General features: G+C 41.5%; 1 protein-coding gene across 4 annotated transcripts in view; it reads right to left on the bottom strand.

Moving 5' to 3' along the window:
• Positions 1-18,195, bottom strand: part of pps (protein partner of snf) — a 283,892-nt gene that overhangs the window by 35,120 nt on the left and 230,577 nt on the right. For 3 of the 4 annotated variants that reach the window (XM_069302993.1, XM_069302994.1, XM_069302995.1), the window contains 5 exons: positions 14,297-15,123; positions 10,716-11,415; positions 6,535-6,654; positions 5,379-5,467; positions 2,672-2,753 (listed from right to left, as the gene is read on the bottom strand). In XM_069302993.1, the coding sequence (XP_069159094.1) occupies positions 2,672-2,753; positions 5,379-5,467; positions 6,535-6,654; positions 10,716-11,415; positions 14,297-15,123 (1,818 nt within the window). Of the gene's footprint in view, positions 1-2,671; positions 2,756-5,378; positions 5,468-6,534; positions 6,655-10,715; positions 11,416-14,296; positions 15,124-18,195 lie in introns of all 4 variants that reach the window. The other variant, XR_006773414.2, reaches the window with a different exon arrangement.

The following is an 18,195-nucleotide window of genomic DNA, read 5'->3' as shown; positions in this document are numbered from 1 at the left end:
CGAAAGCCTTTGCGAAGTCCGTGTATATCACATCAGCATTTTGATTTTCTTCTAATGCCTCAGTGACTTTGTCGTAGTGCTCAAGTAGCTATGAGAGGCACGATCTTCCCGCTCGAAATCCATGTTGGCCTGGGTTGTGAAGGTCATTGGTCTCCATGAAATTGGTGACCTGACTCCTAATCACTCTCTCAAATACTTTTATGATGTGCGATGTTAGTGCAACTGGTCTATAATTCTTTGCCAATGCTTTGCTCCCTCCCTTGTGTAGAGGGGCTATGTCTGCTACTTTAAGTGCATCTGGTATCTCCCCCGTGTCCAAGCTCTTCCTCCACACTATACTGAGTGCCTGTGCTACCGGCACTTTGCATTTCTTTATAAATATTGAATTCCATGAGTCTGGACCTGGGGCCGAGTGCATGGGCATGTTTTCAATTTCTCTTTCAAAATTTAGTGCGCTCGTGTTTATATCAGTTATATTTACAGGGGATTTGAATATCCCGCATAAAGAAATTGTCTGGATCTTCCACCTTCATGTTGTTTATTGGAGTGCTAAACATGTCCTCATACTGCTCATATTCACCACCTATTAATTCTAACCAAACCCTATTTTATCAAATAGAATAACTAACAAAATACAATTATTATGCTGGAAGAAAATACTAATGGGCATTTATGGAGAATTGGTAAGTCTCTCTAAAATGCTTCTCAATCCCTTCTCCAATGCTAAGGATTGTAACTGAACAGAACCCTTCATAAAGTCAGATATTTATTGAATTTAATGAAATGCAACTTTTTATGTGGCACATCAGTAGCTCTATGGAGTTTACGGCACTGACACACAACTGTACTAGAACATCAGACTCCAGAGACTTTCTCAATCAACCACAAGGACCTGGATTGTACATGAATTTACAGGGAGTTCTGCTCTCCAAGCCTGGGGCTAAACTTGACTTGTGAGAGTCTGTTCCAAACAGCCAGCAGGCCCACACTACAGCCTGATTGGTCTGCCACTCCTTGCAGAAAACTATCACGTTTTTTCTTCAAGACTTCTACCTTTGTTTTGGCAATATTCTTAATTTTGCTGGGAGGATACTGAACAAACGTGGACCTCTGATGTTCATGCAGTGTTCTCTGATTGTGCCTATGGTACCTCTAATCTTCATTGGCTCTATTCTTCATTTTCTTCCTTATCGCTCAACTTCAGTATGTTGTCATTTTACTGTGCAAATACAGCACTGGCCCTTCAGTATTTTCCATATATATACAGTATTTTACTTCTCTCATCTCCTTTCTAGAGAGTACATTTTGAGAGCTTTGAGACGATCCAATAATTCTGATGCTTTATTGTGTCTATACATACCGTATATGTTCTCCGAATTCGCTCTATTTTACCAATCTTTCCTGATCTGAAGGGGAAAGTGAGTACTGAACAGTACTCAAGGTGGGACAGCACAAGTGACTTGAAAAATATGAGCACTGTGATGGGATGCTTGGATTTAAAGATGCTTCTAATCCATCCTATCATTTTTCTAGGTGATGCTGTATTTGCTGGCTCCTTCAGAAAGGTGTCAGGAATGTGTGCGATTCAGAAATCAACCTTACAGCCAGAATGAACTGAGCAGAAAGGCAAAGGCATCACAAAAGAAATGAAAGACATAGTTAAACAACCCAAACCATTAAACAGGAAAACAGCACCCCATCAACTCTTATGTTCACCACCAGGTAGCAGCACTGTTCAATTAAATAGTTGATCAATTGACTGACTGCTTGACTGAGTAGCTGACTGGATTGACTGCAATGACTGACTTTAAGAACTGACTGTTTGAATGATTGACTGGTTTGGAGGATACACAAATATTACATAATATGTGGACCATGCAAACACACCTAGACGAGTCCTGCTTCCCCAGATATTTACTTGTGAGAGCTAGTGTTGATCAATGCTTGAAAAGATGTGGTGGTGGTGGTGATTGAGGGGAGAGGGGGGGGGGGAAGAGTGCCACTTAAATCAACTTGTCTGACTGTGTATTTCTAACAGTATGTTTGTCTAAGAGTGAGAGACTGACACATAGCTGAGGTAGACATTTCCAACTGCCACCAGATTTAGAGGCAGCAGCATGCTAGCTCTAATAATGGACTTATCATGCGTTTGAAATATTTAAATGTATTTATGCTGCTATTATGTTAATAAACAATACTACACTATAATGATCCCATTTAATTATTGGCAGAAATTCATCCTCAGTGCTAGATGAAGTATGAGTATATACTACACAATATTTTGTGCAAATATATCATACAGTGAACAGGGGGGACATAACATGCCAGCTCAAAAAATAAAACTGCCAAAAAAGATCTGAATATTGTGCAGATATTTTATTCACACCATAATTTAACCATACTGTATAGCTGAATGAGAATACATTCGTGCCTAGTCATATTGTCTGGCATCATGGGGCCCAGTGTGATGAATAATAGATTAGTCATGACAGCCTTTGTTTAAAGGTGTTCACATTTATCTCACATGCTACAGTGTGCCAGCTAGTGGCCATATGCCTGAAATTTACATTAATAGATTTGTCATTAGAACATTAACATTGGCACAATGAGTAATAACAAATGTTGATATTTCTCTCATTGTTCCATATTTAAATTGTAACAAAACACTTACTTGTGGAATGGGTTGATGAGATGCAAGAGGAACAACATAAAAGTCCTTCACCGATTTCTCACAGTTCCCAATAACAGCATACCTGAAAGTCAAAATAAAATTGATATAATACACCTGTACAGTACAGAAAATGCACTCAAAACATATTTATTTACAAACCATTTTAGTGCTAACCACTAAATATAATGAAACCTCAGTCAGAAGGTATCCCTAAAATGTTAGTCATGCAAGATGATCTGTTTACTGAACAATACTTACACGAGTAAGCACTTTTAACTTAACTTTTAGAGTGCAGAAGAAAATTAATGTTATTTATTTAATATGGATATTAAGTACTAATTCTGAGGTCTACCATGTCTCATCAATAGTCAGGCTTCTACACACCCTACATTATATTTTTTTTTTTACAAATGTTCTGGCATATATTTATACATTATTGCAAATGCAACATCCTGGACTACATTGTGTGTGTTGCAGATGAGACATTAAATACTAATATTAAACTAGGCATTTTGTCAAGTAAAGATACTGTAGAGACAATGAAAAAACAAGAGTCAAAAGAAAAAAAATTATAAGCTGAGAAAAGCTCACCAGAATGATTAAGCCGTGAAGCACTTGGTAGCATGCCCTAAACAATGGAGACCAGTGACTTGTACATGAACTCATATATACACACATTCAACAGGTACTTCTGCTAGAATAAAATCTACTTTCTTGGAATGCTGATTGTTATGGGAGTTTTTACCCCCCCTGTCCCAATAAATACAGGGGAGGGGGATGCAACATATATAAGTAGCTTAACACTATCGCTCTCTTTGGACACTTATCATGTCCATTTTTTTTCTCCTGAGTCATAGCTTTGGACAGGACTTGCGTCCACTACAAAAATATTTGTATAAAATTCATTTTCTATCCGATCGACCTCGGGATAGTTTCAAATTAAGTGCCATTAGAATGCGCACAATTTGATGCCAAAATGAAAGATGTAACATAAAACTTGATGCCCGACCACTTATATGATTATAAATAGGTTTTTGGTCAAAATTTTAAAATATTTGTTAAAATTCTACTTATTGCGCTATTATGTTGGGACTAGTTTTAAATTGCACGCCTTTACGTCGCGAACAATTTGATACCAAAATGAAAGATGTAACACAAAAATTTATATCAGAACACTGGAAAGATATAAATAATTTTGTGATGATGAGCTTCCAGAATTAAAATATTTGTTAAAATTCCAGTTATTGCTCTATTATTATGGGACTAGTTTTAAAATACGCGCCTTTTTATTGCGAACAATTTGATACCAAAATAAAAGACGTAACACGAAAATTGATGTTATCAAAATGAACGAGTATACACATTAGGTTGCAGTGTACAAATTAGTGCTCGTTTACGAGTAACTTTAGGCTTTCCTGCGGAGAGGCACGCCAGGCTTTTGTACATTATATTCGTATACACCTATAGGGAATTTAAGTTAATTAATTAACATTTTCGCTCAGCGACGACTCAGCATTGAGTTTTCCGTAAAACAGGGGCAAGTCCGGTGAGGACTCGGCATTGAGCCCTCCGTGCAGCAACAGTAGCGGCGTTTTCGGGAAGATTTTGTTCCAGTTTTGGATATTATATGAATATACACATGTAGGTAATTTCATTGCGAATACATTGATACCAAAATGAAAGACCTAGGACCAGAAAAGCTGAAAAAAGTACACTTTTCAGAATTACCGCGCCCTCTAATGTAATAAGAGGCGCTTGGGGTGGCGCAGCGCTCTCTTTCTGGTAACTGCGGCCTATTTTCATCACGTCGGCGGGTGGAGATTGCTGCTGTTTTTTACATTATATGCATATACTTCTGTTGGGAATTCTATTGCGAACACATTGATACCAAAATGAAAGACCTAGCACGAGAATTGAGTTGACAAAACTGAAAAGTGTAAACATTTTATCCCTCTTGTGCGCTCTTGGGTAACTTTCTCTCACTTCCTCTGTTAGTTGCGGATGGTAAACCGGGCTTTTGGAGTATATATGCATTTAGTCTTGTAGAGAATTCTATTGCGAACACGTTGATACCAAATTGAAAATCTTAGGAGGAGAAATGAGCTGACAAAGTTGAAAAAAGTATACACTTTTCAGAATTTACCACGCTCTCCCTCGCGCTCTCGTGAAACGCCCAAGCTCGCCTGGGATAGCGGAGAGGTCGCGCACCCGGTGAGCGAAAGTGTTAATTGCGAACACAATGATACCAAAATGAGCGACGTAGCATGAGAATTAAGGTGATAAAACTGAAACGAGTATACACATTTTACTGATTTTGTGCACTCACAGGTAACTTTCCCGACTTTAGGCTTTGCTGTGGGGGAGTCTCGCCAGGCTTTTGGACATTATATACATATACATCTGCAGGGAATTTAATTGCGAACACAATGATACCAAAATGAACGACGTAGCACGAGAATTAAGGTGAGAAAACTGAAACGCGTATATACATTTAGGCGTCGCCGCACGCTTGCCCGCACCATTGGCCCCATGACGTCAAAGTCTGCAGCGCTCTCGTGGGGCGCGCGAGTGTTAATACAATAGGTATAGGGAGTGCAATGAGTACAATGAGTGCAGTGATCACAAGGCATGCAATGAGTATGGGGGGATATACTATAGTGAGTAAAAAGAGCAAAATTAAATCTTCTGCCACCATCTGATAGCTCACCTTTTTTTTGAGGACAAGTAAGAGTACAAAGCTATGTATGAAACCTTTTCTTCTTCATTTGCTGGTTGAAATCGAACCACCAGGATTTCCTGTAACAAAACAAACATTAGAAGAGAGGATCACCTACCAGCACCCACATACAGTGCTTTTAGAGTGGTTTTAGGGCCCACATACACCATATGTCTACCAAGATGCATGTGGATCATGTCTCTTCAGGGCCCACATACACCATATGTGTATCAGGATGCATGTGGATCATGTCTCCTTCAGGGCCCACATACACTATATGTCTACCAGGATGCATGTGGGTCATGTCTCCTTCAGGGCCCACATACACCATATGTGTATCAGGATGCATGTGGATCATGTCTCCTTCAGGGCCCACATACACCATATGTCTATCAGGATGCATATGGATCACATGTCTGCATTTATCTGCTGTGGCTGACATATAGGCACCAATTGTTTAAGAAAACCAATGATATCCTTCTCAATCCATCATTTTCGGTCACCATTTTATAAAGTGGACATAAATTTACTTGATCATATCTAGACTAGGATGACAAAGTTCATTTCTGGAATTAAAATCCTTCTATGTGAAGATATTAAAAAAGATTAATTTAATTCTCTAGAAAGGAAAAGAATAAGTGGTGCTATGATTGATGTACAGTAGAAATGAAAGTTAAAACAAAGGGAATATAAGTAACGTTTTAAAAGTATCATCTCAAAACAGATACCAAAACAATGAATACAAGCTGGAAAAATTTAGATTCAAGACAAACCTGGGTAGATACTATTTTGGAAACAGGGTTGTTGATTTATGGAACAAATTATCGGGGAACAATACATTAGGGGTTTGCTAGAATCTTTCACGTATAGATTAAGTGTCAGTTCGACATATATAAGAGTTAGGGTAGATATAAATAGGAGAGGCCTCATATGGGTCAATAGGCCTTCTGGAGTTTCCTTGATTCCCATGTTCTTATGCTCTCTATATCTAGCTATTTCAGATAAGAAGGATGATCTAAGTATATATCTTCAACAGTGTCAATAGCTGTCAAAACTTCAGGGTAATGCTAAGCCTAAAGCCAACTTCCTCTATGATTAAATCAGTCTCAGGAAGTCCAGTTGCACAGCTATAAACAGCACAACTTACTTTAGACCCACTCTTCTTCATTTGTGCAATGTAGCTCCAAACGGTGTCTGGTGCAATGCGGCCAACAACTTCCACTGAATTTGGCACATCATCTGGGAGAAACTTGGCCTTACCAGATACCTGAAAATAAATACATTACAGTGTCATTAGATAAACAAGGCTAGAGATCAATGACTTAAAAGATACCTTACTACAATTATTGTAAACAAATTCTTCTGAAGGAAAAAAATTGTGTTTAAACCACAGAGGGTTGCCTGAACAATACTCAATCCTTCTCTTTTAGTGTTAGAAACCAGCATTGAATGTAACGAAATGCCATTTTCTGGGAGAGCCCTGGAGGCTTCCTTATTTATACAGATGGGTCTCGCATCATCATGAGCAACGTACCCTCGGTCACTAGCTCTGTATGGATACCGAAATACCATCTCAAGCAGGGATGGCGATTACCAAACCAACTATCTATTTTCACAGAGTAATTATATGCCTTATATCAAGCTCTCCAAATCATCACAACATTACCAGTTGGGATACATACAATCTGTAGTGACTCCAAGAGCGCGATTCAAGCAATTACGTACTCTTCAAAAACGTGCAAGGAAATTGTCTACCCATGCCTTCAACTTCTTCACAAACATCAATTGAACGGTTATGACACCTCTATCCAATGGGTCCCAGCACATTGTGGTATTCTCCATAATAAACTTGTAGACCAACTAGCCAAAGCGATGCACAACACGCCTCACCTTACCCGTCATCCAATTCCCCATGTTGTACGTAAAGGAGCCTTCAAAGATACCATTTCCCAGGATTTTGCAACAAACTGGAAAACGTTATGCTCACCTTTGCACTATGGGTCCATTAAAAAGAAATGGGAAACTTGGAAACATGTCCGATATAAAAGCAGAGAAATTGATGTAACGACGACCAGATTAAGGCTGGGACACACCAAACTAGCAGCACACAGCTCTAAGTACAGAACAGACATCAATGAACTCTGTATTCACGGTCAGGTGCCTGAAACAGTTGAACACTATCTCCTGCACTGCTTCCGACATAATAGTGCCAGAGAAAATTTCAAACACATCTTTATCGCACTTAAAAAACCCTTTACCATCGAGCATATATTAGGAGGCGGTGACCACGCGTTACAAGAAAAATACCAAATAAGCAAAGCATTGGCTCAATATCTCCAGTCGACCAACAAATTGGGTCACATCTGACCCGCGCCACATTTATACCTGGCGCCACCAACAGCTAAACACAGAAAACCAACAACTGCCTCATCGCAACACCATGGATCAGCTGACGCTATAAACGCAACACACCGCCCTACGGTGCGGCAAGTCTCCCTCTAACACACACCTCTGTTTTAATCACTGTTCCTCTATCTGCAGAACAACACAAGCACCTTGGTAGCTCCGATCATCCTCAACATAAACGCGTCCACCAACATCTGTACTGGTGCAGTCATCGGGAGGACAAACCCTTCATGCAAACTGCACCTCAGAGAGGCGCAAGGAGCAATGACCTTAACATTTAAAGTATGTCATAATTGCCATCGAACTAGAAAGGACCCAGAAAGGTGGGCGAATAAAAACAGACAACTGTCTGGTTAACCCTGTATAATCTACATTCAAAAAATCAAAATAACTCCCCTAGAAAGACACCAAACAAGCAACCCTTCATGCGACAAGCACTTCCGCTCATTAGTGCTACCCCCTCCCCCTCTGCCAGGGCGGAGAGGGGAGCTGGCAGCCCACCACACCAGTTCTTGAACGATAAAAAAAATGCCGACCAGAGGGAGGGAGGGTGTCAGGAAGCCTCCGGGGCTCACCCAGAAAATGGCTTTTCATTACATTCAATGCTGGTTTTTTGTCAGGGAAACCCCATCGGCTCCCTGAAGCTAACTACCCAAAGATAAGTAAAATGAGGGACTTACCCGGGAGGTGGCAGTACCGCAGGTCTCAAGACGAAGACGAGACAGATGGCTGCGACAGGCGCCCCAAAGTTCCACCCGGCCGGGAAGGAACCGGAATGTTCACTAGATACCCCTGCGGCCATGACCTTGTTCAACCTCCAAAACCCTTATGTCTAAATGTCTACCAAAGACATGTTGCCAAAAACCATACATACATTCAAATGTCATAGGCACGAGGGTAGACCATAGGCTGGCTGGACCTGATGACACTGTGAACAACCCGAGACATACGAGCCCTAGAACAAGGAACCAGGGATACTGGATCCATCCATCTAAACAGTGCCCACCGTCACAAAACCAGTGGCTCGCAGGCAGTAACGAAAACTCGCCACAAGACACAACACATGATGCACAATGCCCCCAGCTGTACTGGTGAGCACTGGTTACAAAGCCCCAACCAAGAGATAAGGCAGCCATGAACACACAAAGCGAGGTAAGAGGAAGGTGCCATGGCATCGAACCCCGAAAAACCCGAAGAGGAAATTGGCGATGCAGCCACCGACGCAAGGACACTGGGGAATGAACTCGGTGATTGCAAAAGTGGCGAAAGAGGTCGCTCCAAAGATACCAGAACAACCTCTGAAGCCAAACCCCTGCACAGCAGATAAACCAGGAGGGCAAAGTTCAAGCTCCTGCACAACTTGCTTGAGGGGGACCCTGGTCCCCCTCGAAAACAGCTGAAGAGACCAACACTGGAGCAAAGCCGCAGGAGGGAGAGAAATGGACACAGTCCGAGAACCCCACACTAGGTCAGCCAACCCCAAACTCAGGATGGAACCAACTGGGACTTCCATCTTACCAGGAACTGGAATGGGAAAGCTGGGAAAGAACCAGAACCCTAGCAAGCAGACAAGCAGACCAGTAGGGCGCTCACACCAACCAGTCGTCCAGGCAGGCTGCCAGCCAGGAAGACACCAGAACCTCGAAACACACCCGTTCAGTACAAGAGGAACCGAACTCGAACAAAACCAGATCCAACACAGAGGCGTAACTGGGTGTCGCAGGAGGTACACGCCAAGGGCCTCCCAGGCATCCGCAAGGAGAAGCCGCGTGGAAGAAAACCTCCGAAAGACGAATCCGAGGAACCCAAGGGAATCCGGAAACAAACCTGGGGGGTGTGGGGGGGGGGTGTGGGGGGGGGCGGAGGAACCCTATCTACCGCATTTGCCGGCAGATAAGACGCACAATGTTAATGATTTTTTTATATGTATAAAAAAACAGTGTTGAATGTAATGAAATGCCATTTTCTGGGTGAGCCCCGGAGGTTCCTTGACTGACATGTGCCATATTAGTTTGGTGCCATCTGCCCCTGGAGTTCTAGTGCCTACCAGAGACCAGAGTCAGAACCTTGTCTCCTCAGAGAGGCACAGGGAGATATGGCTATTGTGAGCATTCTACATTTAGAATATGTCATGTCTGCCATCAACCAGGGAGGGCACCCAGAAAGATAGGCAAACCAAAAAAAAAATTCCCAAATGGTAAAAATTGCAACCTACGTCCAAACAGTCAAAGAACTCCAAACAAACAAGCCAGCAAATTTCATCCAACTAGCGCACGCTCGTTAGTGCCCCCCCCCCCCTCCCCTGGGGAACCCGCTCAGCCCACCACCCCAAGTTCGTAGAATGGTAATAAACTGCCAACCAGAGTGAGGGACAGAGGAATGGGGGGGAGGGTGTCAGGGAGCTTCCGGGCTCAACCCAGAAAATGGCTGAATTACATTCAACGCTGGTTTTCTGTGGGGAGCCCTGTCGGCTCCTTGAAGCTAACTACCATTTGTGGATTACAATATTAATTGCAGGCGATGAGTCACAATAACGTGGCTGAAGTATGTTGACCAGACCACACACTAGAAGTTGAAGGAACGTCAACTTGAAAATGGTCCAGGACGGACCGAAACGTCGTCGTCCCTTCAACTTCTAGTGTGTGGTCTGGTCAACATACAATATTAATTATTGGACGACTACAATATTAGTCAATTGCATTTTGACACTAATGATGTTTAAACATCACTCTACTATTCAATATTTTACATACTGTATTTTGATATGTTTAATGCACAATTACTTGCGTAGTACTCGATCAAATAATTCCCCCAAATTATGTATCATCAATTAATAGTCTTTTGTATCCTTCTAGAAGCATCATACATAATTACTATAATATCATTAAACTAAAATTTGAAAACAAAAATTATTTGATTTACCTCAAAAGCTGATGCCTGAAACTTGGCCACGTCGGGCATGTGTATGATTCCTTTCCATACATTATAAGGCTCGGCAGAAATGGCACCAGGTAACGTCGCTGATGCAACACCTAGTTTTTGGACACCTATAGGAGGTGGAGTTAATCTGTCTGAGTCACTGTTGAAATCAGATAAAAATGATGGTTGTTGTGGTGGCAACAGTGATCCAGAATACGATGATATTAGAGACATACTATCCTTTGGTAAAGGTGGTGTAGTCGAACCTCCCAATTCTGACGTTGGCAGAGCAAAAGGCATGTCCTCAATTGGTGGCGGCGGCGTGTCGGGACAATCTTCATCGGGAAGTGGAGGGGTGCATGGAATATCATCATCTGGGAGAGGAGGAGGAGTACAGGGACTTTCGTCTTCAGGCAGAGGAGGAGCACTTGGAATATCCTCACTAGGAAGAGGTGGAGTTGTGGGAATATAATCAGGAAGCGGAGGGGTGGTAGACCCATCGTATGGCAGTGCATTGGTCATGGATCCTTCTGGCAGAGGTGAAGACTCCAAGGAATCATAAGTGGGCGGAGGTGGGACATACCCTGGAGAGTCAGGTGGGAGTGGGGGCATCACAAGACTCTCAGGAAAAAGTGGCGGTGATTCCGCTCTGACTTCTCTACAGGGTGATGAATAGTCCTTTATCTCATAGATCTCTGGGCTCCTAAAATAAAAGACAAAAGTTTACTTTCAGGGGAATTTTGATTAGTATCATACAATGTCATAATGTATACACACAAATTGACTCAACTGTCCAGTGATGTAAGGTTAAGTTTAAATATTATAAAAAGATTAAAGTGTGATAAAGTGGCAGCAAGTGTGACTTAAAATAATAATAACCAACATCCATCCCTGACATTTGGAAATTGAACTTGGATATGGAAACTGGTAGTGTTCATATTTACAAGTAGTGGACAGAAGCTTCTTTGAGGAGCAGCAGTTGGTTAAGTTTCGGGCTAGGATATAGCAATGATTGAGAATACCAGAGATGAAGTATGAGTAAAAAGCATCAAATATATATATATTTGTTCGTCCATGCGGAGTAACTGTTCTCCTCAGCCTTTGTTCGTCTAACGATCGACATAATTCCATACTATCGGCTGCTAGAGAGTCCATAGTCAGATTTACTGTGCTAAGCAGGATTAAAATGCAGAGAGAGAGAGCGAGAGTAAGAGTGTGTCTTGTGTACCATATAGCATTATACTGTTGAGCTACCTGCATAACTCATAATTCTCAATACAGCATACATACTGTTTAGTATATATGCTGTATGAAGAATTATGCCAGGGCATTCATTCTGTTGGTGGGTATGGGGGTAGAAGAAATGATTCAAGGGGGTAGAAGAAATGATTCAAGGACTGCCTCAAGGTGACTTTCAAAGACCTGGACATCAACACCAATACTTGGGAGTTGCTTGCTCAGGACCGTCCATCTTGGAAAAGCAAAGTCACCACAGAGGCCCACTGTGCGGAAGAAAATAGACAGACTGCAGAGGCCCAGAGGAGATGTGCTGTGCGCAAAGCTAGTGCAATCTCCTCCTCTGCAGTAGCACCCACCCACAACCTTTGGAGAAAGTTCAGAGGTTTGCCACCAGACTAATACCTGGGATGAGGGGCATGAGCCACAAGGGGAAGACTACTGGAACTAAACCTCACCGTCACTGGAAGACAAACGAGTTAGGGGAGACATGATCACCACACACAAGATTCTCAGAGGAATTGATAGGGTAGATAAAGACAGTTTATTTCACAAAATGGGAACACACACACTAGGGGGACACAGGTGGAAATTGAGTGCCCAAATGAGCCGCCATAGAGATATTAGAAAGAACGTTTTTAGTGTCAGAGTAGTTGACAAATGGAATGCATTAGAAATTGATGTGGGTGGTGGCAGACCCCATACTCATGGTTCCTTCACTGACATGGATGAAATTTTTGTTTAACTAACAGACAGACGAGGGCAGTAATCAGAAGCAATGTACTGTATCTGACTGGAGGAGTGTTACTAACGGAGTACCACAGGGTTCATTCGTGCACCAGTAATGTTCATCGTCTACATAAACGATCTAGCCACTGGAATACATAATTATATGAACATGTTTACGGATGATGCAAAGATACTGGGAAGATAGGAGATGCAGATGATTGTAATGTCCTTCAAATTGATCTAGATAAAATAAGTGCTAGAAGCGACAAGTGTAAATGGAATTCAACATGAATAAATGCCATGTTATGGAAATGTGGAATCATAGAAAATAGACCTCACACAACTTGCAAATTATGTGGAAAGAAATTACAGATCTCTAATAAAGAACGAGACCTGGGGTAGTTTTGGCTAGTAAGCTGTTGCCAGAGGAACACAAAGAACATTGTGAGAGGAGCGTATGCACCGCCTTTCAACATCAGGCAGATTTTTAATTACTGTATATGGATATTGAAATATTAAAGAAACTGTTCATGACTTGTGAGATCCAAATTGGAATATGCAGCAGTTGTATGGTGCCCGTATCTCAAAAAACACATTAATAAACTGGAAAAGGTGCAACTCATGCTACAAAATGGCTTCCTGAACTGAAAAACAAGAGTTACAAGAGATTGGAGGCATTAACCATGCCAGAACTAGAAGATAGAAGAACAAGAGGAGATATGATCACCACTTACAAAATACTAACAGGAATTGACCGAATTGACAAAGAGGAATTCATGAAACCAGCAACCTAACGAACAAGAGGACACAGATTAAAGTTAAAAAAAACAGAGGTGCCGAAAAAATATTATAAAATTTTCTTTTGCAAACGGAGTGGCAAACAGTTGGAACTAATGGAGTGAGGTAGGTGGTGGTGGCCAAAACCAGCAGTACTGCAGTTTCAAAGCTTTATATGACAAATAGTGCTGGGAAGACAGGACACCACGAGTGTAGCTCTCATCCTGTAACTACACTTATGTAATTACCAGTTGATTGACAGTTGAAAGGCAGTACCAAAGAGCCAAAGCATCAACCCTTTCAAGCACAACTAAGTGAATACAAATGTTCCGTGAGTGGCCTTCTGGACCCAGATTGGTCTCATCTTCCATCATCTGGCAAACAGCCACTGACTTTCGACCTGATATGTTGAAGTCATCGTCGTCATCGCATCCAAAGGACGAACATCATCAAATATACATAGGTGAAAGAAGGGAATCATATGTGTAAGGAAGATGCTCCGAATTTTGGAAGTGAAAATGGGAGGGAGGGAGGGATTAGAGAGCTTGAGAGAGCTAAGGAAGAGCTACCAGGATGATTTACGGTTAAAGACTCACAGAAGCTAATAAAATATTTATTATTAAATTGTATGTCTAAACAAGATAAAAGAACTAGACCTAAACCTAATTAATCTGCCCATATTTATAATTGTATTACTCTGTTTCTCTGTTGTGTTGGTACTGTTCACAGTATTTACAAAAAAAAATTATCAATTGGCCAGCAGCGCAGGTGGGTATGGAGGTTAATATCAGACCCCAACAGAGAGAGAGAAGACTGCTCAATATTTTTTTTTCTGTACTTACCCAATTACCGTGGAAGTTGGTTCAGCATCTTTGGCATCCGAGTCCAGGTGTGAAGACAAATGCTTCTCTGTAGAATATGGATCAAATACCACATCTTCACTCGTGCTCACTACTTCTTCTTTTTGTTTCTCATCTTCACAACTCTCTTTTCTCTTTGAACTCTCTTTTATACTTTCTCTTCTCTTCTTATCTTCACTTCGAGATTCGCTGTATTTACGCTTTCTTTCACTTTTTTCACTACTATCTCGTCTTTTTCGCTCTCTATCATCCTTCGAGTCCCTCCTGTCCTTATGTCTCTCTCTGTGTTTCTTATCTCGATCATCTTTTTTGTCTCTAGAATCTCTTCTTTCCTTATCTTTCTTCTCTTTATCAGTGCTAGTCTTGTATCTCTCCCCATCTTTACTGTTTCGGTGCTTGTCTCGACTCTTATCTTTATCTCTGTCACTAGAATGTTCATCTTTATGTATTTCTTTATATTTAGATTTCTCTTTCTCTCTCTCCTTATCCCTGTTATCTTTGTCCTTCTCCTTATCCCTCGTGTCTTTATCTTTCTCTTTATCCCTGCTGTCTTTGTCTTTCTCTTTATCCCTATTGTCTCTTTCTTTCTCTTTATCTCTGTTCTTTTCATCTCGTGACCTTCTGTCCTTGTCACTTTCTTTACTTTTATGGCGGTGACGCTCTCTGTCCGTAGAGTCTCTCCTCTCCCTGCGGTCCTTGTCCGAGGAGCTCTTCCTCTCTTTCCTCTCCTTTACTTTCTCTGCTTCTTTTTGCTTGCTGTCTTTTGTATCTTTTTTAGCCTTCTCTTCACTTTTATCATTTTGAGATTTCTGAGGAGAAAAAAAAGTTTTTTTAAATATACACAAGAAAAATATAGCCAGTACTGACAGTAAAAGCTACCAATTAAATGTTCAATAAATGAATAATAAACAGACTACACTAATGGAACGTAGCAAAACTAGATTTGGTTAAATTATGTTATGAAAAATAAAAACGACTACAACACTATTCACTCAGTCTCTCTCACACACTCATTCTCTCATTCACCCCTTACAAACTTTAAAGAAACTAAAAACTTATTTAAGAAATTCCAGTGAAAGGAAATATTACCTGTGCTGACACTAACGTCACTTCTTATTTTTTTTTGTATTTCCCATTTTGTAAAATATTGCCAAAGGTGGGAAAATGTTGCTGATTGGACCACCAACCAGGAGGTCTGGTCAGAGACCGGGCCATGGATACATGCAATCATCAACATGATAAGTATTTAGCTAGTAGTTAACCCTTAAGTTGCGCATTGCATCATATGATACTTTGGAGTACTACGCAAGATTTAAATGACCCGCGGATACACGGGGTTCACCACACCTTCATCAGGGCTCTTACAGACAGACGCCATTTTTTTTTTAAATCGTGGGCCAAATTCCCGGGTGTTAGGGGCCTCAGAATTGAGTGAGCTACCAAGTCTGACGCACACAGCATGAGCTCACAGCAATGCTGTTCAGCTTGTGACCACAGCATCGAATAAAAATGCCATAATATACTTGTTCATGCTATTATGTAGCGATGATATAATTACAGAAGACCCCTGACTGTGATAAAACTGACCAGGGTTCTGATAATAGCAGGATTGTGGTGATATTTAGCGCTGTGCTCCATGGGAGCACCATGTGCTCCATATGCTGCAGGGAGCCGGTCGGTTGAGTGGATAGCACACTGGACTTGTGATCCTGTGGTCCTGGGTTTGATCCCGGGCGCCGGCAAGAAACAATGTGCAGAGTTTCTTTCACCCTATGCCCCTGTTACCTAGCAGTAAAATAGGTACCTGGGTGTTATTCAGCTGTTACGGGCTGCTTCCTGGGGGTGGAGGCCTGGTTGAGGACCGGGGCGCGGGGACACTAAAGCTCCTTAATCATCTCAAGATAACCTCAAGATCTCAAGATGGAGGGAGGAGTAATGCTGTGGAAGGGAGGGTGGTGGCGATGTCTTTTGACTGTGTGTGGCCACCTTTTATTGACTGCACTCACCATACCAGCTTAGTGGTTCGCTATGGTGAACACAAATGTAGATACTTATATATAACGTGTGTATAGAGGGTATAAACAGCATTAGGAGTAGGTTGGGAACCGCCATTTTGGTGAGGGAGGTGGCGTCGTCTGCACGACTTATCATGTTGTTTACTGGTGACCACTATGGTCTTTGGGACCCATACCAGTTTACTTGTACAAGCATGGTGAATAAAACAGGTAGATACTTATATATAATGTGTGTATATAGCATAATAACACCACAAACAGTATTGTTTTAGGAGAAATATTAGTGCGACTGGCCTTGAGGCTGGCCGCCACCAGCTGACTGTGTGAGTAGCTACGTCTTTGTGCCTTTACTCACCATACAAGCTTAGATGTACAGTTATGGTGAACAAAACATGTAAATACTTATATATAACGTCTGTATATAAAAGCAAAAACAGTATGATGGGAGGGGAATGGTAGCAAGTCAGGTGAGGTGAGGGAGGGAGTGGCAGCCAGTGGCAGGCTGCCACTGCCACTCAGCATACCAACTTAGTGGTTCGTTATGGTGAACACGAATGTATGTACTTGTATATAGCTTCTGTATATAGTGAATAGAAGCAAAAACAGTATTGTGGGAGGAGAATGTGGGCGAGTGAGGTGTTGAGGGAGTGGCTGGCTGGCTGGTGTGTGGCGGTCACTCCTCGTTACTTTTTGACTCATAATATCAACTTAGTGGTTCGTTATGGTGAACAAAACCTGCAGATATTTATATATAACCTGTGTATATAGTGTAATAACCGACAAAGTATTTGTTCACTGTTTGATGAACATAATTGAATCAACAATATGCACACTATATTTTTGAGTACAGTGATGATTCACTCAATTTATTATATAAATACAGTGGTACCTCGGAATGCGAGTGTCCCTGTATGCGAGTTTTTCGGAAGACGAGCAGGATTTCCTCGGAAAATATGTATCGGAAGGCGAGGGTTACCTCGGAACGCAAGTTTGTTGATACGTGTACAGGCCGACTGGCGCGTGGTGGCATGGCGATCGCGCCTCAGTTTACCAGTGTCTCGTGTCCAGTGACTATCCCACCTGAATTCTTCACAAGGATTTACAGTTTTTTATCGTTTTTTTGGCCATTTGAGCATAAAAGTTGTCATTATATATCTTGACAATGGGTCTCAAGAAAGCCATTGGTAAGGTTCAACCTAAGAAAATAGCTGTGAGTAGAGGCAGTAGAGGATGTCCCTTCTTGATTAAGAAAATGTGTGAAGTATGGGAAGAACTGCAAAGTTTTGTTGAAAAAACTCACCCAGATAAAGCTGTAGCAGGCCGTTGCATTGACCTTTTAAATGATAATGTGATGTCTTACTACAGACAAGTGTTAAAATGTAGGGAAAAACAAGTGTCATTAGACAAATTTTTAGTAAAACAAGCAAGTCCTAGTGGTATGCAGGCAAAATGTGGCAGAGTGTGCATACCAGTGAAGTCCTCACTGCCTGATGTGATAATGGAAGGGGACTCCCCTTCCAAACAGTAACTCCTCTCTTCCTCCCACCTCCTCACCATCTTCCATACGCCTACAGCATTCAACAGCAAGGTAAGTAATAACTTGAACATAGTTTTGTAGGTTTATTTAGATGAATTAGGTATAAAAATTTAGTTTGATGTGGGGTTTTTGGGGTAGTCAGGAACGGATTAATTCATTTCCCTTTATTTCTTAGGGGAAATTAGCTTCGGAATGCGAGTTTTCGGAATACGAGGCGTCTCCAGGAACCAATTAAACTCTTAAACTGAGGTATGCCTGTACATCACACTACACACTATTGAATAATATTACAGCAAAAAAACTACGAAAAATCAATCAGAGACATTGAA

This window comes from Procambarus clarkii, chromosome 49, assembly GCF_040958095.1.
Source record: "Procambarus clarkii isolate CNS0578487 chromosome 49, FALCON_Pclarkii_2.0, whole genome shotgun sequence".
Lineage (NCBI taxonomy): Eukaryota > Metazoa > Arthropoda > Malacostraca > Decapoda > Cambaridae > Procambarus > Procambarus clarkii.
This window is presented reverse-complemented; position numbering and strand designations above follow the sequence as displayed.